Source organism: Balaenoptera musculus, chromosome 5 (assembly GCF_009873245.2).
Source record: "Balaenoptera musculus isolate JJ_BM4_2016_0621 chromosome 5, mBalMus1.pri.v3, whole genome shotgun sequence".
Lineage (NCBI taxonomy): Eukaryota > Metazoa > Chordata > Mammalia > Artiodactyla > Balaenopteridae > Balaenoptera > Balaenoptera musculus.
In genome coordinates this window covers 79,126,922-79,152,955 of record NC_045789.1, presented here as the reverse complement: position 1 = coordinate 79,152,955, position 26,034 = coordinate 79,126,922, and the positions used below count along the sequence as shown (strand labels likewise).

Genomic DNA, 26,034 nt, shown 5'->3' with positions numbered 1-26,034 from the left:
CCTCTTTAAAGGCTCTATTTCCAAATACTCCAAATTTGGGGGTACTAGGGGTTAGGGCTTCAGCATATGGGTTTTGGGGAAACACAATTCATCCTACCACCTGTGGTAATCTGTTCTATTAGTGTATAACATATTTTTAAAGGGATAAGAAAAAAAATAAGCAATTTGAAAAACAGTAGTAAGAAGTATCAACTTATGAGAGCTAGAAAATGAGAGCTAGAAAAACTAATAAATTAATAAATAACATTTACTACACCTATACTATGGGTCAGGTATGTGATATACACACACATATAAAAATATGTATACAGTCATCTCTCAGTATCTGCAGGAGATTGGTTCCGGGACCTGCTACAGATACCAAAATCTGAGGATGCTCAAGTCCCATAGTCAGCTCTTCATACTCATGGGTTTCATATCTGTAGATTCAGCCAACCATGAATAGCGTATTAAGTTTGCAGTCACAGTTGCCTGAATCTGTGAATGTGGAATGTGTGGATACTGAGGGCCAACTGAATACTTATTGAAAAAAATCCACAGATAAGTGGACCTGTGCAGCTCTTTCCCTTGAACAATCTGGGGGTTAAGGGTGCTGACCTCTGCCCAGTTGAAAATCCTCATATAACTTAGAGTTGGTTCTCCCTATCTGTGGAATCAACCAAACATAGATCGTGTAGTACTGTAGTATTTACTGTTGAAAAAAATCCGTGTATAAGTGAACTGGCACAGTTCAAACTTGTGTTGTTCAAGGGCCAACTGTATATGAGTCATACTACAACATCAGTGTTATTCCCACTTCTTGGATGAGGACATTTAGATTCTGAACTTTAATAATTCACAAAAAGTCTTAAATCTGTACAGGTATCTCAATTTTTAAAAATGTTACATTCAACATATAGTAGCCATGGCAGAGAAGATAAGGACATACAAAATAATTTAAAACATTTAACAAAAAATTGTTAAAAATAATAACTATAAAATGTAAAGCAGATAAATTTTAGTCATCTACAAGATTCATTTCTGTGATGTCTATTTCCAAATGATTAGAAATAAATGTGATGATTGTACACATGATAGGATATCCACATTGTTGGTAATATGAAAGTCTTGGTGCAAATTTTGATGAGATAGTGAAAGTTTACATCTTCTTCTCCCCAGAGTGATTATCAAAAGTTTGAGAAAATGTGCAAATATCTGGATACTACCATCATCTATCCAAATAAATTTGGTGCATTTTCAAAAATATTTCCTTTTACAATATAGTTTGTTTATTTTAGGATTAAAAATTATCAAATGTAAATGCAAATTAGCAGCTAATATAGTTATGTGCACATCATATTTTTGCTTCAATTACTTTTGCTTAGTTTTATTAACTTTAGGGCTCTAGAAATGAGAGTACCATCAATCTGTTTGTGTTATGTCTGCATATATTCATCATTTAAAAAAGAACAATATTCATACTGACATGTTTGAAAAAATGACAGCTAGTTTGAAGTGTATATTAAATTCAGATTTTTTAAAAAAGGCAAAAAGGAAAGGCAATCTATTTGATTTATTTCTCTATTTTGAAAAGTTGGAAGTGGTTATTTTGAAAATCAGTCACACTCAAGTGGACTTGTAAAACAATTTTAATTTTTACTCAAAATATATGGGAGGTCATCATTAGTCCTTATCTTACACTTGAAAAATGGAGACAATTGTACAGGAAGGGAAGGGAAAAAGAAGTTATTAGATTTTAAGCTCAAGTTTCAAAAGTATTCAAATAAGGCAGGTTAAAAAAAAAGATACTTTCCCATTGTCCAACATAATTTTCATGTCTCCTTATTTCATAAAACATAAATATAATTTACCAGAAATAATAGTTTATTTTAGATTTTTTCCTAAATACCTTGATTTCTTGCTTTTTAAAGGAAGGCTCCCCAGTAGTGCCACCTATAAACTGACCAGCAGTTTCTCTCTTTAAAAAAATTCCAATCTATGTGGATTTAAAGAATAAATATCACACTCCCATGGTAAACTATTTTATCACCACCAGATATAAGTGATCAGTATTTTGCAATGAAGAAATTCATAGCATTAAACAGTGTTATACTGCACTATGATTGGACTGACTGAAGTATGGGCCTCTGTATACAAATTCTGATAAGACACCTGAAAAACAGGGGGAAAAGGAAATGGAAACGTACATTGCATTGAAGAGACTGTGTGCACACGACCTCGCATGGATGCCACTTGCACTGTGTGCAAGGGGAATAAAGCTAGAAATAAAGCTTGGCTACCTAAAATAATTTTGATCAAAACTCACCAGACCTAATAAAATTCTAAAGAAACTGACAAAAAGTGCCACCCCTAATGTCACCTATAACTAGACAGTATTGTCTGTCTGAGGAAAATAACCAATTCAGTAGGTGCTCTTTATGTGGAAACAAAAATAGAGGGCTTTGTCATTATTCGTCAGGCACAGGGAAGAGACTGCTGCTTTATTAAAAAAAAAAAGAAAAAAAGACAAGGTTAAAAGTGAACTGGTAGCCCCCAGAAGTATAGTATCAATAGTTAATCTAACTCCTACCCGCAGATGGCCATATGTTGTACACTTCCAGTAAACTCTGACTCAGTCTTAATAAGAAATGAACATACAAAGAAAAACAATAACAAAAAACCAACAATAAAACCCTGTGATGATGAATGTTGCTCATACCAAAATGATAGTAAGGAACTCTAAATAAAAAAAAAAAAATTGCTTGCATACAGCAACAGTGCAAGTGTCATCCATGCCAGGTCCTGTGCACACAATCTCTTCAATGCAGTGTACGTTTCCTCTCAGCAGCCACCTGCAAAGAACTAAAGTGTAGTGAATGGATTAGCACTGCAGCTGATTCACTGACACTGTAAGGAAGAGTGGCCAGTGCCACTATTCATGTTTAGTGGCTGAATACTAATCTTGGGAAATACTTAGTCACTAGACTTTTTTCTTAACAAGCAGTTTGTCATGAACAAGGTCTGGTCAACAACAGTGAACTAGAATGAATCTCACCCTGACCTCCTTGACTTTTAGGACATTTTCAACTCTTTGCCTCTTTTTAAAGTGTGGTTTGATAGGCAGCCACTAAAATAAATCCTCCCCCTTTGCAACTTACTTCCTTTTTTTCCCCTAAGGTGGACCCTATGTAAACCTAAAAACATATGGTAACTTTATATACAAGGTTTCTCAAAGTGCAAAATGTGTTACATATAGTTTCATAGGCTTCATTTATACAGAGCATTCTATACAATACAGTACAGTTTGTGATTTCTGTTCATAAATTTACACCACTTAGACAACTACAGTTGACCCTTGAACAATGTGGGTTTGAACCGCATGGGTCCACTTATACATGGACATCTTTTGACAGTGACTCCTACAGCACTACATGATCCACAATTAGTTCAGTCCACAAATGCAGGGGAATTTCGTATACAGGGGAGGGGGTTGACTATAAATTATGCATGGATTAACACACCAACCCTTGCCCCATGTTGTTCAAGGGTCAACTGTACTTCAAAAGGTTGGCCACTCAGTAACCCAATGCCTTCCTACACAAGGTTAATATAGCTGAACTGTACAGGCTTTGTTCAGAACAAAACACAGTGAATCTTACACTTATATATACATACATAGTTTAAAATGCTCTTTAAATGGTTAAGGATAGCTAGACAAATCTCACCAACCATGAAATATATTTTGGTTTCTGGTTTGCACACATACATTGTATACAATATTTAAAAAAATAATTTGCAAGACAAGTCATTTTATTTATTTTTGCACCATCTGCTCAGCCTGTAACTCTTTTGAAAGGGTTCTTGACCGCTGTAGAACCACATTAAGCTCTTCGATGACCTTTGGTGGTAACTTATTATTAGAGTCCAAAGTAGCTTTGCCATTCCTGTCCTCAGTCTTCCTCAATGTCTTTAGGCCTTTCTGGCCTTTCTGTTGCCCTTGAAGGACCTCAGCCTCTGTGTCCTCCAGACAGTTGAAACTCCAATGTTTTCTGGTTCGATTTCGAAGTTTCTCATCCTTGTGCTCCAGGCACTGGGACACGATGGAGGCTCTCTCCTTTAAGGTGCCATCCCCAGGCTCTTGGTCACGCTTTGCACTGAGCCGTAGCCTTTCGAGTTCTGCTTTTGCACTCTAAAAATAAAACAAAACATCTCACAGGGAAGCAAGATCTGGCACACTTTGTTTAAAGAATACTCTGCACATAAAAGTTGATGCTTCTTGTATTAGAATTTATTTCTATGATTTAGGTTCTAACTAACTTGACTTTGGCACAAGCAGCATGTCTGAATTTATAGACTGATCTCAGAGCTACAAAATCAACTGAAATGGAGATCACGGAAATTCATTTTAACAAGCATTTAACATACCACTTCAAAGATGTCTTTCAAGTTAGTTATTCAAATTGACTCTCATTTCAAACTTGCCTCTTCCAATTCACTGCTGCTTAGATGTGTCACATATTCATGCATCTGTAATTCCTACAGTGTTATACCCAAAGGACAGAGGAAAAAGGGAGTCTCCGTGGCCATGAGTCCAGGAAAGGCTCTGTACTACAGACCCTTCTTGAGATTCACAATACATATTAGCATATTAAAGAAGCTAAGAAATATTACAGCAGAAAAATCTGTTTGACTTCTTTTTCTATTTTCTCTTCCCCAAATATTTGACTAGTGAAATCTTTTCCCCACATAATGCCCTATTAGAATCCCACAGAAATATATACCCATAGATATACTTCTGAATATACTGAAAGGTATATATAGTCATGTATTAAAACCCACTTTTGTATCAATGGATTAAAGTACACATTCATTCAGTGAACTTTAAGTGCCTACAGGTACCAGAATTCCATTGAGACACAACTTGCATTGGGACAGAGGTGCACTTTCTTAACTAGCATCCAAGGTGTCTTGTGACTGGGCAAGTACTGGCGTCCAGAACTCTCATGAGATTCTCAAAGGTGACTACAACCTCATCAAATGTAAGATAAAAGAATGAACAACAGAGAAGCAAGCATCTAGTGGATATGGAGCCACAGCAAAAGGCTACCCAAAAAGCTGGGTCAGGGGAGGTGGGGGCAGGAAGGCATAGTCATTTTTCTTTTCACAAACAAGAATTGAAGGAATTTTTTCAATATTTCCCTAGTAAAAATTGCAAAGCACAGAAAGGAGAAATCCAAAGAAAAATTTTTTATTATATTACAAATGTTTGAGAGAGAGAAGATGAAATGAAAGGGGTAGTATAATATTAAGAATGGGACTATTTTGCAGATGGCAGAGTAGTAGGATGTGAGCTCACCCCTTCTTAGGAAGACACCAAAATCACAACTAACTGCTGAACAACCATCAACCAAAAAAAAAAAAAAAAAGCCAGAACCTACCAAAAATGATACCCTACATCCAAAGACAAAGAAGAAGCCACAATGAGATGGCAGGAGGGGCACAATTGTGATAAAATCAAATCCCATATCTGCCAGGTGGGTGACCCACAAAACTGGAAAATAATTATACTACAGAAGTTCTCCCACAGGAGTGGAAGTCCTGAGCCCCACATGCGGCTTCCCAGCCTGGGGGTCTGGCAATAGGAGGAGGAGCCCCCAGAGAATCTGGCTTTGAAGACCAGCAGAGTTTGATCACAGGAATTCCACAGGACTGGGGGAAATAGAAACTCCACTCTGGGAGGGTACACACAAGGTCTCATGCACACCAGGACCCAGGGGAAAAAAAGGAGTGAACTCATAAAAGACTGGGCCAGACCTACCCGCTAGTATTGGAGGGTCTCCTGCAGAGGCAGGGGGGTGGCTGTGGCTCACTGTGGGGGACAAAGACACTGGCAGCAGTAGTTCTTGGGAGTACTCATTGGTGTGAGCCTTCCTGGAGGCTGCCATTTCCTCCCCAAGACCTAGCCCCACCCAACGGCCTATAGGCTCCAGTTGTGGGACGCCTCAGGCCAAACAACCAATACAGCACCACCCATCAGCAGACAGACTGCTTAAAGTCTTCCTGAGCATGGCCCTGCCCACCAGAAGGACAAGACCTAGCTTCATGCACCATTGGGCAGGAACCAGTCCCTCCCACCAGGAAGCCTGCACAAGTCCCTTAGCCTCATCTACCAGAGGGCAGACAGCAGAAGCAAGAACTACAATCCTGCAGCCTGTGGAAATGAGATGGCAGAGGAGTACGTCCCAGATGAAGGAACAAGATGAAACCCCAGAAGAACAACTAAGTGAAGCGGAGATAGGCAATCTACCAGAAAAAGAATTCAGAGTAATGATACTGCAAGATGATCCAAGATCTCAGGAAAAGAATGGAGGCACAGATTGAGAAGTTACAGGAAAAGTTTAACAAAGACCTAGAAGAACTAAAGAACAAACAGAGATGAACAACACAATAACTGAAATGAAAAATACACTAGAAGGAATCAATAGCAGAATAACTGAGGCAGAAAAATGGATAAGTGAGCTGCAAGACAGAATGGTGGAGATCAATGCTGCAAAACAGAATAAAGAAAAAAGAATGAAAAGAAATGAAAACAGTCTAAGAGACCTCTGGGACAACGTTAAATGCCCCAACATTCACGTTACAGGAGTCCTGGAAGGAGAAGAGAGAGAGAAAGGATCTGAGAAAATAATTGAAGAAATAGTAGCTGAAAACGTCCCTACCATGGGAAAGGAAACAGTCACCCAAGTCCAGGAAATGCAGAGAGTCCCAGGCAGGATAACCCCAAAAAGAACATGCCGAGACACATAGTAATCAAATTGACAAAAATTAAAGACAAAGAACATTAAAAGCAACAAGGGAAAAGAGACAAATAACATACAAGGGAACTCCCGTAAGGTTAACAGCTGATTTCTCAGCAGAAACTTTACAAGCCAGAAGGGAGTGGCACAATATATTTAAAGTGATGAAAGGGAAGAACCTACAACCAAGAATACTCTGTCCAGCAAGGCGCTCATTCACATTTGAGGGAGAAATCAAAAGCTTTACAGACAAGCAAAAGCTAAGAGAATTCAGCACCACCAGACCAGCTTTGCAACAAATGCTAACGGAACTTCTCAAAGCAGAAAAGAAAAGGCCACAACTAGAAACAAGAAAATTACAAATAGAAAAGTTTTCTGGTAAAGGCAAACATACAGTAAAGGTAGGAAATCATCTGCACACAAATATGATTACCAAAACCAGCAACTGTGAGACGAGGAGAGCACAAATGCAGGATATTGGAAATGCATTTGAAATGAAAAGACCAACAACTTAAAACAATCTTGTTTGTATATAGACTGCTGTATCAAAACCTCATGGTAACTGCAAACTGAAAATCTACAATAGATACACTCACAGAAAAGAAAACGGAATCCAAACACAATACTAAAGTTAGTCATCAATTCACAAGAGAACAAAAGAGGAAGGGAAGAAAAAAGAGCTGCAAAAACAAATCCAAAACAATTAACAAAATGGCAATAAGAACATATATATTGATAATTACCTTAAAGCTAAATGGAATGAATGCTCCCACCAAAAACAGACTGGCTGAATGGATACAAAAACAAAACCCCTATATATATTCTGTCTACAAGAGACGCACTTCAGATCTAGGGACACATACAGACTAAAAGTGAGGGGATGCAAAAAGGTGTTCCATGCAAATGGAAATCAAAAGAAAGCTGGAGTAGCAATACTCATATCAGACAAAATAGGCTTTAGAATAAAGACTGTTGCAAGAGACAAAGAAGGACACCACATAATGATCAAGGGATCAATCCAAGAAGAAGATACAACAATTGTAAATATATAAGCACCCAACATAGGTGCCTCAATATATAGGGCAAATACTAACAGCCATATAAGGAGAAATTGACAGTAACACAATAATAGTGAGGGACTTTAACACCCCATTTTCATCAACGGACAGATCATCCAGACAAAAAATCAGTAAGGAAACACACTTTAAATGACACATTAGACCAGATGGACTTAACTGAGATTTATAGAGCATTACATCCCAAAGCAGCAGAATACATATTCTTCTCATGTGCACATGGAACATTCTCCAGGCCATAAAGTGAGCCTCGGTAAATTTAAGAAAATTGAAATCATTATCAAGCATCTTTTCCGACCACAACGATATGAGATTAGAAATCAACTATAAGAAAAAAACCCATAAAAAACACAAACATGTGAAGGCTAAACAATATGCTATTAAACAACCAATGGATCACTGAAGAAATCAAAGAGGGAATCAGAAGATACCCAGAGACAAATGAAAATGAAAGCACAATGATCCAAAACCTATGGATGCAGCAAAAGCAGTTCTAAGAGGGACATGTATAGCAATGTAATCTTACCTCAGGAAACAAGAAAAATTACAAATAAACAACCTAACCTTACGCTTAAAGCAACTAGAGAAAGAAGAACACAAACCCAAAGTTAGTAGAAGGAAAGAAATCATAAAGATCAGAGCAGAAATAAATGAAATAGAAATGAAGAAAACAACAGAATATCAATGAAACTAAAAAGCTGGTTCTTTGAAAAAATAAAATCGATAAACCTTTAGCCACACTCATCAAGAAAAAAAGGGAGAAGGCTCAAATCAATAAAATTAGAAATGAAAAAGGAGAAGTTACAGCAACACCACAGAAATACAGAGGATCATAAGAAACTACTTCAAAGAACTATACGCTAATAAAGTGGAAAACCTGCAAGAAATGGACAAATTCTTAGAAAGGTATGATCTCCTAAGACTGAACCAGAAAGAAATAGAAAATATGAACAGACCAGTCAGGAGTATTGACATTGAAACTGTGATTAAAAAACTCCCAACAAACAAAAGTCCAGGACCAGATGGCTTCACAGGTGAATTCTGTTAAACATTTAGAGAAGAGCTAACACCTATCCTTCTGAAAGTGTTCCAAAAAATTGCAGAGGAAGGAAAACTCCCAAACTCATTCTATGAGGCCATCAGCATCCTGGCACCAAAACCTGACAAATATACTACAAAAAAAGAAAATTACAGGCCAATAGCACTGGTGAACATAGATGCAAAAATCCTCAACAAAATACTAGCAATCTGAATCCAACAATACATTAAGAGGGTCATACACCATGATCAAGTGGGATTCATCCCAGGGATGCAAGGATTCTTCAGTATCTGCAAATCAATCAGTGTGATACACCACATCAACAAATTGAAGAATAAAAACCATATGATCACCTCAATACATGCAGAATAAGCTTTTGACAAAATTCAACATCCATTTATGATAAAAACCCTCCAGAAAGTGCACATAGAGGGAACATACCTCAACATAATAAAGACCATATATGACAAACCCAAAGCTAACATTATATCCAACAGTGAAAAGTTAAAAGCATTTCCTCTAAGATCAGGGACAAGAGAAGTGTGTTCAATTGCACCACTTTTATTCAACATAGCTATGGAAGTCCTAGCCATGGCAATCAGAGAATAGAAAGAAATAAAAGGAATGCAAATTGGAAAAGAAGAAGTAAAACTGTCACTGTTTGCAGATGACATGATACTATACATAGAAAATCCTAAAGATGCTACCAGAAAACTACTAGAGCTCATCAATGAATTCGGTAAAGTTGCAGGATACAAAATTATTACACAGAAATCTGTTGCATTTCTACACACTAACTATGAAAGATCAGAAAGAGAAATTAAAGAAACAATCTCATTTACCATCTCATCAAAAAGAATAAAATACCTAGGAATAAACCTACCTAAGGAGGCAGAAGACTTGTACTCTGAAAACTATAAGACACTGATGAAAGAAATCGAAGATGGCACAAACAGATGGAGAGATATACCATATTCTTGCATTGTCAGAATCCACATTGTCAGAATGACTATACTACCCAAAGCACTGCTATATTTAAAATAGATAACCAACAAGGTCCTCCTGGATAGAACAGGGAACTCTGCTCAATATTCTGTAATAACCTAATGGGAAAAGAATTTGAAAAAGAATAGATACATGTATATGTATAACTGAATCACTTTGCTGTACACCTGAAACTAACACAACATTGTTAATCAACTATACTCCAATATAAAATAAAAATTTTTTAAAATACTATTTTGAAAAACAAAGAATGAAACTGAGTAGCATAAACAGTGCTGTAACTAAGGATGTCTAATATAATGTTTAAAGGGCAACACCTCACCTCTTTATTTTTCTCTATAGTGCTCATCACTTTCTAATATACTAGACAAGCTACTTATATCTCTTGTGATTATCTGAATGCCCTGCTAGAAAGTCAATGCAATGCAAGGATTCTTTGTTTGATTTGTTCATTGACGTGCAAACCTATTACAGTGCCTGCACACAGGAAGTGGTCAATAAATATTTTCTGAATAGGAAATGAAGAAAGCTTTAAAAAATTCAGATGTTTAATATTCTGTTCTATTTTCCTAAATTTCAGCAGATCGGGACATGAAATTTTATAACAGTCAAATTCAAGCTGAATAAAAACATTTTAATCAACATAATTTATAAATAATTTTGCAATTTAGAATTTTCTGATAAGCTCATGATTATACATCTCAGATAAATATTTCTTCTCTAAAACTGATAGGAAGAAATATTTAGTTATTTAGTATCTAGTTGAATTCCAAAGTTTAATTAGAATATGTTTAAGAGAGATAGTAATACTTATACAACCATGTGAATGTAATTAATGTACTATGCACTTAAAATGGTTAAAATGGAAAATTTTATGTGTATTTTATCACAGTACAAAAAAAATATGAGAGATTAGTAAAAATTATGGCTATTTAGCATAGGAATGTGACTGGCAGTTTATAAATATGAATCTTATTAAAAAGTTTCATATGACATCTATTAGGGAAAATCAAGGATCAATATAGAGTGGTTTTATATATTATACAGTTCTCATTACTTTTCAATTATCAGCAGAAAGACTTTGGGACGCTCTTAGATGCAGAATTTAGAGGCCAAATATTCATACATGTAATGCTGAAATTTCAAGTAAAACTATAATATTAGCCTAAATGACATAACCTTATACAAAGGTGGGGAGGCATGATGAAGTGAACTGGTAGAAATCAAGAAGAGATGGCAGTGAGTGCTTTGCATGAACAATATGGTGTGTGGAGTGCCTTTGCATGTTGTGGGGAAAGAAAGCCAAGGCATCACTACTGTGGAAAGAAGGGCATCATTTATGTGCTGCACTATCCTTAAGGTCTTAATAATTTAAAAAGAAAGACTGATAAGGTATGAAATTAGGAGAGTAAACGGTAGGCTGGTCCAGACGATGCCAGTTTGTGTCAGAGGGCATTTAGAGACAACTGTTTGTTTAAATGGAAATGAGGATCTGAAATGGAGTGTGTCTCCCAGCAGAGAGAACACCCTGCTATGAAGTAAGGGCTTTTATTATCCCTAGGAGCTTACAGATAAAAGCTGAGCACAATGAACATGATGAAGTAGGTACCTAAGAGGAAGTAAGAGGGCCGTAGGTAGCATCTAGCTTGTACATTCTTATGCACTATTTGCCTCATCTTGTATGATTTCCTTTGTCAACAACTTACTTCCCCTGGCTTATTCACTAGCTCACTACTAATTTACTCAATTAATTTTGGAAGTCACTTCCTCCAGGAAGCCTTCCCTGCCTGGAGGAGGTATTCTCATACAAGTTTCAACTGAACCTCATGAAAGCAAGACAGCTCACGGAATGGGAAGTCACCAAATTCACCAATCTGTCAACAATTTGTTTGAAAAGCAACCCTTCTTGAATATATCTGTTGATATGACTATATTTTTTTCTTATGAATCTAATCTTAGTAATACTTTGTCATTTTATTAATATATTACATATTTACATAAATCTAATTCAATAACAAATATTTCATTGGTTCATATGAAAACTTGCAATTTTAATTTTGTCTTAATTCTTTTTAAGAATTAAATTTTAAAATTTGTTGAATTACCACATTTACTAAATTTACAAAAAAGCTTGGTTTAGTTTACTAACAAATTTTCTAGCAATTAATATTTCACAAAATTGCTTTCGAAGCCTTTAACGATTTTGTTACAGTTTTTGTACAGTTTTCTGGTCTCAAGTATGCTAAAAAAAAATTGTCTCTGAAATTCTGGATTTGGGATTAAGTAAGAAATTATTATATATTCAGTCATCACCTCAGTTCTGTACTGGATACTGGTTAATGTATTTTGATCCTAATAATTTATTTTTTGCTTTGCTCCATAATCAATCCTGAGACACTGGTCAGGAGAAGCTGGAGTCACAGCAGGACATATCTACTCCCTATGTTTCTGTGTTCCCTAATCTGGGTTCTTGGGAAACATGACTCTTAAAATTTTAAGATTCCAGATTAGCTGAGGAATCCATAGTTCTGCAAAGCAGTTTATTAGGAAGAAAAACCTGTAAGTGCAGAATGGCAGGAGGGACAAGCTCCTGAGTTCTTGCTGTCTTATTCCTCCTTTTGATCACATAAGGACTGAACAGGCAACAAAGGGAATAAACCATTATTTCAAAGCTTTTATCTTCTAGAGAAGAAGCATATTACAGTGAGATAAATGTTCAAGGAAAGACAGTCATGGAAAAACATTTTAAAAAAATCTGATCGGGCTTCCCTGGTGGCGCAGTGGTTGAGAATCTGCCTGCTAATGCAGGGGACACGGGTTCGAGCCCTGGTCTGGGAAGATTCCACATGCCGCAGAGCAGCTAGGCCCGTGAGCCACAATTACTGAGCCTGCGCGTCTGGAGCCTGTGCTCCGCAACAAGAGAGGCCGCGATAGTGAGAGGCCCGCGCACCGTGATGAAGAGTGGCCCCCGCTTGCCACAACTAGAGAAAGCCTTAGCACAGAAACGAAGACCCAACATAGCAATCAATCAATCAATCAATTAATCAATAAAAAAATAAATCTTCAAAAAAAAAAAATCTGATCACTAAATTAAAATGGCTTTTGTCTTTCAAAAGTTATTCCTGTTACACCTGAAACTAACACAACGTTGTAAATCAACTATACTCCAGTAAAATTAAAAAACAAAAAAAAAGTTATTCCTGTTTGGAAAGCAAGAAACTCACACAGCTTAATGGCCAAACCTAGGCTCCAAGAAGAAATAACAGTATCTTTTACATGCTTTTCTTTTTACTTTGAGGGACTCATTTAAGGCCTTGAAATGCACATTACCTGCAAATTGTCTAATGAGTTTTGAGTGCAAACAGCCTATGTCTTTTCCTGAATCAAGACTGATGCTATTTATGGTCACCCTGCCCTTCAAGGTGAGAAGGAAAGCACACAGTTTTCATGAAAGATACCAAATCTTCTTTATTGATGCTCAGGGGTCATCTTGCAGTTCCTTATATTAACTGAGACACCCCATCGGTTCCCAGCCTCTGAAATTTGATTGTGTTACTGGAAAGTCTAGTTACCATGGCTCCAGACATTCTGCCATGGGCTCATTCTAAGGAGGTTAGAAGTGAACTTGTAAGGCTAATTTGAGACTGTGGTTTTTATCACCAGAACTTCTATATACATATTTAACATTCTTGGCCACTTTAGGAATAAAAAAAAAAAAAAGTGGCATTTTACATATTTAATTGAGTGGTCAATGACATTATTAAAATTGATCATTTAAGAGAAGTTAATAAAATATAAAACTTCAGAGAGTAGCATAAGGTTATTCATAAAGTTTTCTTGGTGGATATGATTTTTACTGTGCTTTTCAAAGTGCTTATTACTGTGCTTTTGAAACCAATGAAGTAATTAATGCATTTAATCACATTAAGACATAAGAAAACAAATGCTATGATTCATATAAAAACAAATAAAATCCTAACCTTACCTCAATATCTCTCCAGTCTTGGGTTGCATTTTTCTCATGCTGGATGGGAATTAGAGGCAAACCTCCAATTTTGGGAGTTTTGGTTATAGAACGTTTTCGTTCCTTTCCAGCTGGTGGCCATATATCATTTTCATGCTGTGGAAACACAATTTCTTGCTGTGGGTGTGTAATTTTATTATGTGGTACACCAAATTATATAGTCACTTGGCTCCTTTCTCATATATCCAAGTCAGATGATCTGCTTTCCATGAGAAGGCTGTTTGTAATTATGATGTTCACTCTGATGGTGGCACGGCTTGAGGATGTAAAACTCTTAAGTGAACTGAGCTTTGAGGTCTCAGTTCAATTTCTAAACTTCACATACATGCCTTCTGTACTACTTATCCAACCAAAAGGGGAAAAATATTTAAGGAAACCGGCAAATCTCTTTGTGGAAGAAAAATAATATACGTGTCTACATTTTTAGGCCCTGTAATCAAAGCAACTGTACATTCATTTTCCCTTACCACCAAAGACAACTTTAGTGTCAAAATAATTTGACATTATATATACCCCAAGTCAACCTAAGGCATGGCTATTGGAAAAATTATCTTTATTTTATGACCTTTTGAAAAATGTTACTTTTTCATCTAATTGAATTCCAAAGAAACGTTACCTTGTACACAGACATTTATACTGAAAATCATTGTACAACAGAGTGGTGCACATTTGTTCTCAAACTATTGACTACATATTCTGGGCACTGAGCAATTATAGATATGACTGGAGAAAAGGTAATTTTGCAAAGGTGAGAAATATCCATAGGTTAAAAATATAAGCTCTTGGATGATAAATCCTTAAGATATGCATATAAAAGAAAAATCTTTAAAGAATTTTTCTATTCTTCAGGGTAGATTAACTTTTCAGAAGTTGGGAAAAACAAATTGATTTTCAGACAACAACCTGTGAAAGAATACCAACTACACACAATGAGACGCTTACAGACGTTATGATGAAATGAAAACCATTTGGTAAACTATATAGCTAAATGCCTACTCATTCTTCTCCTCTACTCTTAAGAATGAACAGATTCTTATTCTTATGTTGCAATTAGTAGTTTAACGTCGTGTTTTATAGCAAAGAACTAATTTCAACAAATGTTGACTATATACTCACTATAAAATAGCAGCTAAGTTATATTGAGGGGCAGACTGCTTGGCTTTGTGCTTATCAATATACAGATATTATCTCATTTAATCCTCAAGGATCCTACAGTGCAGGTCCTATTATTACTAGATTTAGTGCATAGGCATCAGATCTACCCTTGGATTTCAGTGAAGTGCTTACTTTGGTTCAGCAAATCTACAATGGTAAATTATACAATATTTCAATCAGAGAGAAAGTTACAAGCTTCATATTATTATTTTTATGTCATGGTCTTAAACTTGGTAAAAAAAACTTTGATATTACATAATTGGGATGTTCCCAACATGTAAAGCTGGGAGAATACTGGCTGGGAAGGAATTAGGTAATCCTATGAATTATGCCTACACTTTTACTCACTGATGTATAATATATGTGTTAAACGGTATTTCGAGGAATCTAAGAGCAAATGTAGTTTTAAAACACATTTTTTTTTCTGACATGATATACAATGTTGTGAATACCAGCTAATTAGTTGTCACTGGATTGATCCAAGAGGTATTTTTCCCAATAACAGAAATCTTTAGATCTAAGTAATATGTTCTGATAACATTTATAGTTATGTATAAGTGACTTCAAAAGTCATACTGCATGGAGCATATAGCTGAGGATCATACTCTCATTATTATAACCAGTGATCACATCCCCAAATCTTCATTTCTGCATCCCACTTTCTTTTTCAAATTTTTCCCCCACAGCTTTACTGAGGTATAATTGACAAAACTGTAAGATATTTAAAGTGTACAACGTGATGATTTGATACATGCATACATTGTGAAAGGATTCCCCCCATCGAGTTAATCAACATATCTATCATCTCACATATTTAACCTTTCTGGGTTTCTTTTGGTGAGAACATTTAAGTTCTACTCTCTTCGTAAATTTAAATTATATAATACAGTGTTATGAACTATAGTCACCATGTCATCTATTAGATCCTCAGACCTTATTCATCTTATACCTGAAAGTATGTACCCTTTTACCAACCTCTCACTATTTCCCCCACAGCCCCTGGCAACCAACTGTTCCATTCTGTTTCTATGAGTTTGATTTTTATATGGGATACCATGCAGTAATTGTCTTTGCCTGGCTTAATTCACTTAGCAAAATGCCCTCCAAGTTCATCCATGTTCTCCCAAATGACAGATTTCCTTTTTTAGGGCTGAACAATATTCCATTGTATACATGTTTGTATATATATGTGTGTGTGTATATACACCCACACTACACACATCTTCTTTATCCATTCATCCATCAATAGACACTTAAGGTTGTTTCCATACCTTGCCTATGATGAATAATCCTGCAATAAACATGGTTCTGCCTCTCACATTCTGACCTTGACATCTTTCCAGGTAACCTAGTTTAGTTTCATTAACCCTAAATATTCTTTAGACTCCTTAAGACCTTCAGTCCATTCTCTACCACCATTCTACTTTTCACATTTTTTCCCACTTCCTTCACAGTCTGGCTTAGATTTCATGGTCAATCAGTATACTCACCTCCTTATAAATAAGATCAAGTCCTGTGTTGCTTCTCCTTCTATCACACTTGCTTGGCAAAGCCCCAAGCCTAGTTAAACCCACTTCTACTTACTCCATGGGTGCCTCCAAATTGATGGAGGGGAAATAAAAAATAGAAAATCAATCTGGAGATTCATCTCACTTTAAATTTACCCTTAAATTTCAAGTGAGCACTTAGCCTTCCCTTTATATTCTAGTATAGTACAACTGGCTCCCGCACTCTCTGAAGGTAATATCTCATCTTTTATTCTGCCCCTACACTTCTAATACCCACCCCTGACTCACATGTGGCGACCTCACTGATTTAATTGAAAAATTATTAGTAATCATCCAATAATTTCATTTTCCCACCATGAAAGGTACCAGTCTCTCTGCATCTATAGCCATATAAACAAGGCTCCCTTCTCTTCCAATAAGTATTTACTCTGATTATAAATAACTCTGCCCCAATCATATCTATAATCACTCAGTGGGCCAGAATATATAGTCAATAATATGAGAACAAATATGCCCCACACTCTGTTGTACAATGATTTTTTTTCACAATGCTGAACACATGCACTTGCTCACATTGCTTCCTGTTGGCTCAGGGCCTCTGCTGGTTTAATATTCTATCCTCTAATTCCTTGATAGAATTCTCTACACGTATCACCTGGTTATCCTTCCTCAAAGCTTCTTATTTCTTTTGCTCAATTTTTCGCTTCTGTTTGACCTTTAACGTTTGGAATGTCCTAGGGCTTATTTGTCTGTCTTCTCTTTCTCTCTCTCTCCCTATAGCCTCCCCTCTCCAATTTTGTGTTCGAATTCTCTCTCATTCATACAGTCTCTCATCTCACCCTATCCTCCCATGGCCTTTCAATACAATCCAAACGCTGACTTCCACAAAATTTACATTTCGGCCCCAAACTTTTGACTGAGTTTTTGATCTATACACCTAAACTGCTGCTCATCATATCCCCTTGTATGTCTAACAGGCATCTCAAATTTCATGTGGCCAAAATAGAACTCTCAATTTTCTTCTGCATCTCTGATAATGTCACCTACACTCATCAGCTGCCCAAGGCCAAACAAACAACTAGGACTCTTCCTTGATTTCTACTCCTCTCAAACTGCTATAGCTGATCAATCTGTAAGCCTTACTGCCTCTACCTTCAAATATTCCTGGATCTGAATATGTCTTACCAGACACACTGTTACCACCCTAGTCTGAGCTGCCATCTTCTTCCACAGAGCTGTTCTTCCTGCTTCCATCTTTGACCTCCTACAGTGCAGTTCAACAAAGGAACCAAAATTATTATTTTCCAGTAATATAAGCTGATTATATCTTTCCCTTGTTTCCCACTGAAACTCCTAAACTGGGATTACATCATCTGTCCCCTGCCTTCCTCATCGCTTACATCCTCTCTCAGATAGGCCTTCATGATAGTCATGGAATAAGTCAAGATTATAACATGTCAGGACCTTGCTGACCCCTATCCCTGCCCTGGAATGCTCTGCCTGTCCTGCATACCTGGCTCCCTCATTTCAGACAGGTCTCAGCACACCTTTCAGATACTCAGAAAGGTATTCCCTGAGAATCTTTCTCAATGTCCTCCTTATATCAGTCACACTGGCTTTCCTTTCCCTAGCTTATTTTATTTATTGTTTTATCACACTAATATCTATTTGAAATTTTATCAGATTATCCTCTATACTGTTTTAGAAATACTAATCAAGCATGTACTTTGTAAGATATATTGGGTTCTGTGATGCAGATATACAATTAGTTCTAATAAGACTGACAAGGTCCTTCCTCTCATGGAGTTTACATTTTAGTAGGAAAGACAGACATAAACCTAAAGACACAAATGCTTTTTAATTAGTATGACAGTGTTGAAGTACAGAATGCTAAGGGTTCCTACAGCCTGAAGGTCTAATTGGTCTGAAGGTCAGTGAAGGTTTCTCTGAGAATGTGACATGTAAGCCAAAGACTTTTGAGGCAGGGGTAAGGATGGGGATGGATATTAGAAAAGTATTCAGGGCACCAGAAAGAATGCATTGTAAGGGGCACTCACTGTTGGATTTTGTGTGTGTGTGTGTGTGTGTGTGTGTATGTATTAATGTATATATTAACGTTTGCTACTTTCCTATCTCTTTCCCTGTGGAGGTGAACCATTAAATCCTCAAATCCAAAAGGACCTTAGTGTTTACCTTAATCCTAAGAAATGGAATGAACTTAAGAAATGTAATTGGGCTGAGTCTCTGGGGCCAACACAACGAGGGACAGGTGAGTCAGGGAGAAATAACTTGGTGGTAAGAGCAACCTCTGCTTCCTGGCTATTTACACCTTGATTTTCAACTACAGAGTCTACTGACTTCAGTTATAAAACTGAAAACAATTTAGTTGTGCCATAACCAGACACTGTAACAGTTTTAGACTCTATAGTTCCAATTTTACTAATACTTCAAGCCTACTCTTTTTACAGTAGGACTTGAATATCTGGATTTTTAAACAGTCACAAAAAAGAAGCAAAGTCTCTAAAAAGTTAGCCACTGGTCTTTTTCTGGAAATGTATTCCCAGGTAGTAATAGTAGAATTGGGCTGAGAAAAGCAGTGTTTATTAACCACTGGGAAGGTTAATAAGTTAAATGAACAGAGAAAATGGTTTTCAGAACAAATAAAGACAAGATTTGGGGGTGAATTAACTTCTCACTTGTGAGAGAAACAGGGAAGCACATCCTCAGTAATAAAAAGTGGCAACTTAATTGTTACCAGTGAATTTCAATGCTCTTGTGGGGAAGCATTGCTGGGAATTCAGCCAGACAAGGTTGGGGAAGAAACCAGTCCTATTAATGGGTCTATTTAACCCTTCACTGAAAGAGTGAGTCCTCCAATATGGAGGAGACTAAATGGGGAATTGAGTATAGACGTTGGCCTCTGGTGCCTCTGTGTTAAACCACTAACTAAATGTATGGTCCTAAGCAAATCATGGAGCCTTTGGTAACCTTTGTTGCCTCATCTATAAGCAGTGCCATGCAATTTGTTGCAAGGAATACATGAGTTAACTCTTTTGAAGTATCTAGCACACAATATGTATTTAAAGAAATGTAGGTTCCTGTCCTTGTTTCTGGAAAAAGCAGGAAGCCGTGGGGAGAACAAGAAGGAAAAGAGCACATTTTCTAAACAAAGATCAGTGTGGGACTCTGGGAGGACCACAGCTTAGACAAGTCCATTTCTTACACCACCATCTTGAAGCACCTCCCCAAGCTGAGGAGCTGCTGGGCTGGCAAAAAAAAAAAAAAAAAAAAAAGACGCAACAAAGAGTAGACTCTCTTTCAAAGAGTAATGGGTAAATCTGGGTTCTCATATATTTAAAAAAACATGAATGAGAAAATAAAAGTATACACATAAAACTCATTCAAAATTCTTTGAAAACTACTACCACATTAACATTTGCTATAAACAGTTATTATACTTTACTGGATAGTTGAAACAGATATGATACCTGGGCGATAAAGACATTGGCCATCCACTCCATCTGAGTTTGTGAACTATCACAACACAGGTGCCTGCAAAACAAGGTTTATAAAATATAATATTCAAGAAGACAATGGAATTCTCCAGTGCATTTATTTGGCAAGTAAGTGATCAGAAACCTCTTGGGGTTTCTCCTCTTAATGACATTAATGTAATCAAAATGGGAGTATTTCAATACAAGTTGCTTCAGGCTTCTGTTAAGTGTACAGTATCAAAATAATAGTATAAATATGCTAGTTTAACCAAAATATAGCCAAAGGCTTTGGTAACTGCTGAAAAATGATCGGTGGTATTTTTAGAAAGGTCAATGTCATTTGCTTTCTCAGGTACGTGACTGTAAAACAGCTTTTTCCCCAGAAACTCTGAGCCTAAGAAGAAAAAGTATGTGCACATAAGAGCAGATTTTTGAAAAAGGTTTAATCAGCCACCTTCATTATGATTATAAACATTAATACCCACAAGGCTTATAAAAAATAAACTAAATGAAAAACCACTGCATGTCCAATAACACTGATTCAGTAACCTTTTATTGAAAACCTACACAAAACAGAGATGTTGCCCTCTAGGTTCACATCGTCTATTAGGGGAGCCAGGAATATAAACAAATAAATTATAAGATAGTGAGAAAAAGAGAAAGTACAGTTGAACACAAACATAGAAACAGAGGGAGCTTCAAGATGGTGGAAGAGTAAGACCACCTTCCTCCCCACAAATACATCAGAAATACAACTACATGTGGAACAACTCCTACAGAACACCTACTGAACTCTGGCAGAAGACCACAGACTTCCCAAAAGGCAGGAAACTCCCCACGTACCTGGGTAGGGCAAAAGAAAAAACAGAGACAAAATAATAGGGACAGAACCTGCACCAGTGGGAGGGAGCTGTGAAGGAGGAAAGGTTTCCACACACTAGGAAGGCCCTTTGTGGGCGGAGACTGTGGGTGGTGGAGGGGGTAAGCTTCAGAGCCATGGAGGACAGCGCAACAACAGGGGTGCGGAGGGCAAAGCGGAGAGATTCCCGCACAGAGGATCAGTGCCGACCAGCACTCACCGGCCTGAGAGGCTTGTCTGCTCACCCGCCGGGGTGGGCAGGGGCTGGGAGATGAGGCTCGGGCTTCCATCAGATCCCACGGAGAGGACAGGGTGGCTGCGTGAACACAGCCTGAAGGGGGCTAGTGCACCACAGCCAGCTGTGAGGGAGTCCGGGAAAAAGTCTGGAGCTGTTTAAGAGGCAAGAGACTTTTTCTTGCCTCTTTGTTACCTGGTGCGTGAGGAGAGGGGATTAAGAGCGTGGCTTAAAGGAGCTCCAGAGACGGGCGCAAGCTGTGGCTATCAGCGTGGACCCCAGAGACGAGCATGAAACGCTAAGGCTGCTGCCGCCACCAAGAAGCCTGTGTGCAAGCACAGGTCACTATCCACACCTCCCCTCTGGGTGCCTGTGCAGCCTGCCACTGCCAGGGTCTGGTGATACAGGGACAACTTGCCCAGGAGAACACACAGTGCGCCTCAGGCTGGTGCAACGTCACACCAACCTCTGCCGCCACAGGCTTGCCCCGAAATCCGTACCCCTCACTCCCCCAGGCCTGAGTGAGCCAGAACCCCCGAATCAGCTGCTCCTTTAACCCCGTCCTGTCTGAGCGAAGAACAGACGCCCTCAGTGACCTACACGCAGAGGCGAGGCCAAATCCAAAGCTGAACCCCAGGAGATGTGCGAACAAAGAGAAAGGGAAATGTCTCCCAGCAGCCTCAGGAGCAGCGGATTAAATCTCCACAGTCAACTTGATGTACCTGCATCTGTGGAATACCTGAATAGACAAAGAATCATCCCAAACTGAGGATGTGGACTTTGGGAGCAACGATATATATATATTTTTCCCTGTTTCTCTTTTTGTGAGTGTGTATGTGTATGCTTCTGTGTGTGATTTTGTCTGTATAGCTTCGCTTTTACCATTTGTCCTAGGGTGCTGTCTGTCCCTTTTTTTTTTTTTTTTAAGTATAGTTTTTAGCACTTGTTATCATTGGTGGATATGTTTTTTGGTTTGTTGCTCTCTTCGTTCTTTCTATTACTTACAAAATTGTTTTTTTAATAATTATTTTTTATTTTAATAACTTTATTTTATTTTATTTTACTTTATTGTATTTTATTTTATTTTATCTTCTTCTTTCTTTCTTTTTTTTCTACATTTTATTCTGAGCCATGTGAATGACAGGCTTTTGGTGCTCCAGCCAGGCATAAGGGCTGTGCCTCTGAGGTGGGAGAGCCAAGTTCAGGACACTGGTCCACAAGAGACCTCCCAGCTCCATGTAATGTCAAATGGTGAAAATCTCCCAGAGATCTCCATCTCAACGCCAAGACCCAGCTCCACTCAACGATTAGCAAGATACAGTGCTGGACACCCTATGCCAAACAGCTAGCAAGACAGAAACACAAACCCATCCATTAGCAGAGAGGATGCCTAAAATCATAATAAGGCCAGAGAAACCCCAAAACACACCACCAGATGTGGACCTGCCCACCAGAAAGACAAGATCCAGCCTCATCCACCAGAACACAGGCACTAGTCCCCTCCACCAGGAAGCCTACCTAACCCACAGAACCAACCTTAGCCACGGGGGACAGACACCAAAAACAACAGGAACTATGAACCTGCAGCCTGCGAAAAGGAGACCCCAAACACAGTAAGTTAAGCAAAATGAGAAGACAGAGAAACACACAGCAGATGAAAGAGCAAGGCAAAAACCCACCAGAACTAACAAATGAAGAGGAGATAGGCAGTCTACCTGAAAAAGAATTCAGAATAATGATAGTGAAGATGATCCAAAATCTGGGAAATAAAATGGAGAAAAGACAAGAAATGTTTAACAAGGACCTAGAAGAACGAAAGAGCAAACAGTGATGAACAACACAATACATGAAATTAAAAATTCTCTAGGAGGGATCATTAGCAGAATAACTGAGGCAGAAGAACAGATAAGTGACCTGGAATATAAAATAGTGGAAATACCTACTGCAGGGCAGAATAAAGAAAAAAGAATGAAAAGATTGAGGACAGTCTCAGAGACCTCTGGGACAACATTAAACGCACCAACATTCGAATTATAGGGGTCCCAGAAGAAGAAGAGAAAAAGAAAGGGACTGAGAAAATATTTGAAGAGATTACAGTTGAAAACTTCCCTAATATGGGAAAGGAAATAGTTAATCAAGTCCAGGAAGCACAGAGAGTCCCATATAGGATAAATCCAAGGAGAAACATGCCAAGACACATATTAATCAAACTATCAAAAAATTAAATACAAAGAAAAATTATTAAAAGCAGCAAGGGAAAAACAACAAATAACACACAAGGGAATCCCCATGAGGTTAACAGCTGATCTTTCAGCATAAACTCTGCAAACCAGAAGGGAGTGGCAGGACATATTTAAAGTGATGAAGGAGAAAAACCTACAACCAAGATTACTCTACCCAGCAAGGATCTCATTCAGATGTGATGGAGAAATTAAAACCTTTACAGACAAGCAAAAGCTCAGAGAATTCAGGACCACCAAACCAGCTTTACAACAAATGCTAAAGGAACTTCTCTAGGCAGGAAACACAAGAGAAGGAAAAGACCTACAATAACAAACCCAAAACAATTAAGAAAATGGTAATAGGAACATACATATCGATAATTACCTTAAATGTAAATGGATTAAATGCTCCAACCAAAAGACACAGACTGGCTGAATGGATACAAAAACAAGACCGATATATACGCTGTCTACAAGAGACCCACTTCAAACTTAGGGACACATACATACTGAAAGTGAGGGGATGGAAAAGATATTCCATGCAAATGGAAATCAAAAGAAAGCTGGAGTAGCAATTCTCATATCAGACAAAATAGCCTTGAAAACAAAGACTATTATAAGAGACAAAGAAGAACACTACATAATGATCAAGGGATGAATCCAAGAAGAAGATATAACAATTGTAAATATTTATGCACCCTACATAGCAGCACCTCAATACATTAGGCAACTGCTAACAGATGTAAAAGGGGAAATCAATATTAACACAATCATAGTAGGGAACATTAACACCCCACTTTTACCAATGGACAGATCATCCAAAATGAAAAAAAATAAGGGAACACAAGCTTTAAATGATACATTAAACAAGATGGACTTAATTGATATTTATAGGACAACCCATCCAAAAACAACAGAATACACATTCTTCTCAAGTGCTCACGGAACATTCTCCAGGATAGATCATATCTTGGGTCACAAATCAACCCTTGGTAAATTTAAGTAAACTGAAATCATATCAAGTATCTTTTCCGACCACAACACTATGAGACTAGATATCAATTACAGGAAAAAATCTGTAAAAAATATAAACACATGGAGGCTAAACAACACACTACTTAATAACCAAGAGATCACTGAAGAAATCAAAGAGGAAATCAAAAAATACCTAGAAACAAATGACAATGAAAACACGAAGGCCCAAAAACTATGGGATGCAGAAAAAGCAGTTCTAAGAGGGAAGTTTATAGCAATACAATCCTACCTTAAGAAACAAGAAACATCTCAGATAAACAACCTAAACTTACACGTAAAACAATTAGAGAAAGAAGAACAAAAAAATGCCAAAGTTAGCAGAAGGAAAGAAATCATAAAGATCAGATCAGAAATAAATGAAAAAGAAATGAAGGAAACGATAGCAAAGATCAGTAAAACTAAAAGCTGGTTCTCTGAGACGATAAACAAAATTGATAAACCATTAGCCAGACTCATCAAGAAAAAAAGGGAGGGAGCCTACCAAGATGGCAGAGTAGAAGGAAATGCTCTCACTCCCTCTTGTGAGAACACCAGAATCACAACTAGGTGCTGAACAATCATAGAGAGGAAGACACCAGAACTCACCAAAAAAGATACCCCACATCCAAAGACAAAAGAGTAGCCACAATGAGACGGTACGAGGGGTGCTGTCGCAGCGAAATCAAGTCCCATAACTGCTGCATTGGTGACTCAGAGACTGGAGAGCACTTATACCACAGAAGTCCACCCACTGGAGTTAAGGTTCTGAGCCCCACGTCAGGCTTCCCAACCTGGGGTTCTGGCAATGGGAGGAGGAATTGCTAGAGAATCAAACTTTGAAGGCTAGTGGGATTTGATTGCAAGACTTAGACAGGACTGGGGGAAACAGAGACTGCACTCTTGGAGGGCACACACAAAGCAGTGTGCGCATTGGGACCCAGGGGAAGGAGCAGTGACCCCAGGGGAGACTGAACCAGACCTACCAGCTAGTGTTGGAGGGTCTCTCACAGAGGCGGGGGGTGGCTGTGGCTCACCGTGGGGACAAGGACACTGGCAGCATAAGTTCTGGGAAGCACTCCTTGGCGTGAGTCCTCCCAGAGTCGGCCATTAGCCCCACCATAGAGCCCAGGTAGGCTCCAGTGTTGGGTTGCCTCAGGCCAAACAACCAACAGGGAGGGAACCCAGCCCTGCCCGTCAGCAGTCAAGCGGATTAAAGTGTTACTGAGCTCTGCCTACCAGAGCAACACCCAGCTCTACCCACCACAAGTCCCTCCCATCAGGAAACCTGCACAAGCCTCTTAGATAGCCTCATCCACCAGAGGGCAGACAGCAGAAGCAAGAAGAACTACAATCCTGCAGCCTGTGGAACAAAAACCACATTCACAGAAAGACAGACAAGATGAAAAGGCAGAGGGCTATGTACAAGATGAAGGAACAAGATAAAACCCCAGAAAAACAACTAAATGAAATGGAGATAGGCAACCTTCCAGAAAAAGAATTCAGAACAATGATAGTGAAGATGATCCAGGACCTCGGGAAAAAAATGGAGGCAAAGATCGAGAAGATGCAAGAAATGTTTAACAAAGACCTAGAAGAATTAAAGAACAAACATATAGAGATGAACAAT

At 38.0% G+C, this 26,034-nt stretch overlaps 1 protein-coding gene across 8 annotated transcripts in view; it reads right to left on the bottom strand.

Annotated features, from left to right (window-relative positions):
• Positions 1 to 1,612: 1,612 nt before the first annotated feature.
• ARAP2 (ArfGAP with RhoGAP domain, ankyrin repeat and PH domain 2) overlaps positions 1,613 to 26,034 on the bottom strand; it is a 207,940-nt gene continuing 183,518 nt past the window's right edge. For 4 of the 8 annotated variants that reach the window (XM_036853105.1, XM_036853109.1, XM_036853111.1 and 1 more), the window contains 3 exons: positions 20,072 to 20,135; positions 13,882 to 14,016; positions 1,613 to 4,168 (listed from right to left, as the gene is read on the bottom strand). In XM_036853105.1, the coding sequence (XP_036709000.1) occupies positions 3,794 to 4,168; positions 13,882 to 14,016; positions 20,072 to 20,135 (574 nt within the window). In that variant the 3' untranslated portion in view covers positions 1,613 to 3,793. The remainder of the gene's footprint in view (positions 4,169 to 13,881; positions 14,017 to 20,071; positions 20,136 to 26,034) is intronic. The other 4 variants (XM_036853104.1, XM_036853107.1, XM_036853108.1 and 1 more) reach the window with 1 other exon arrangement.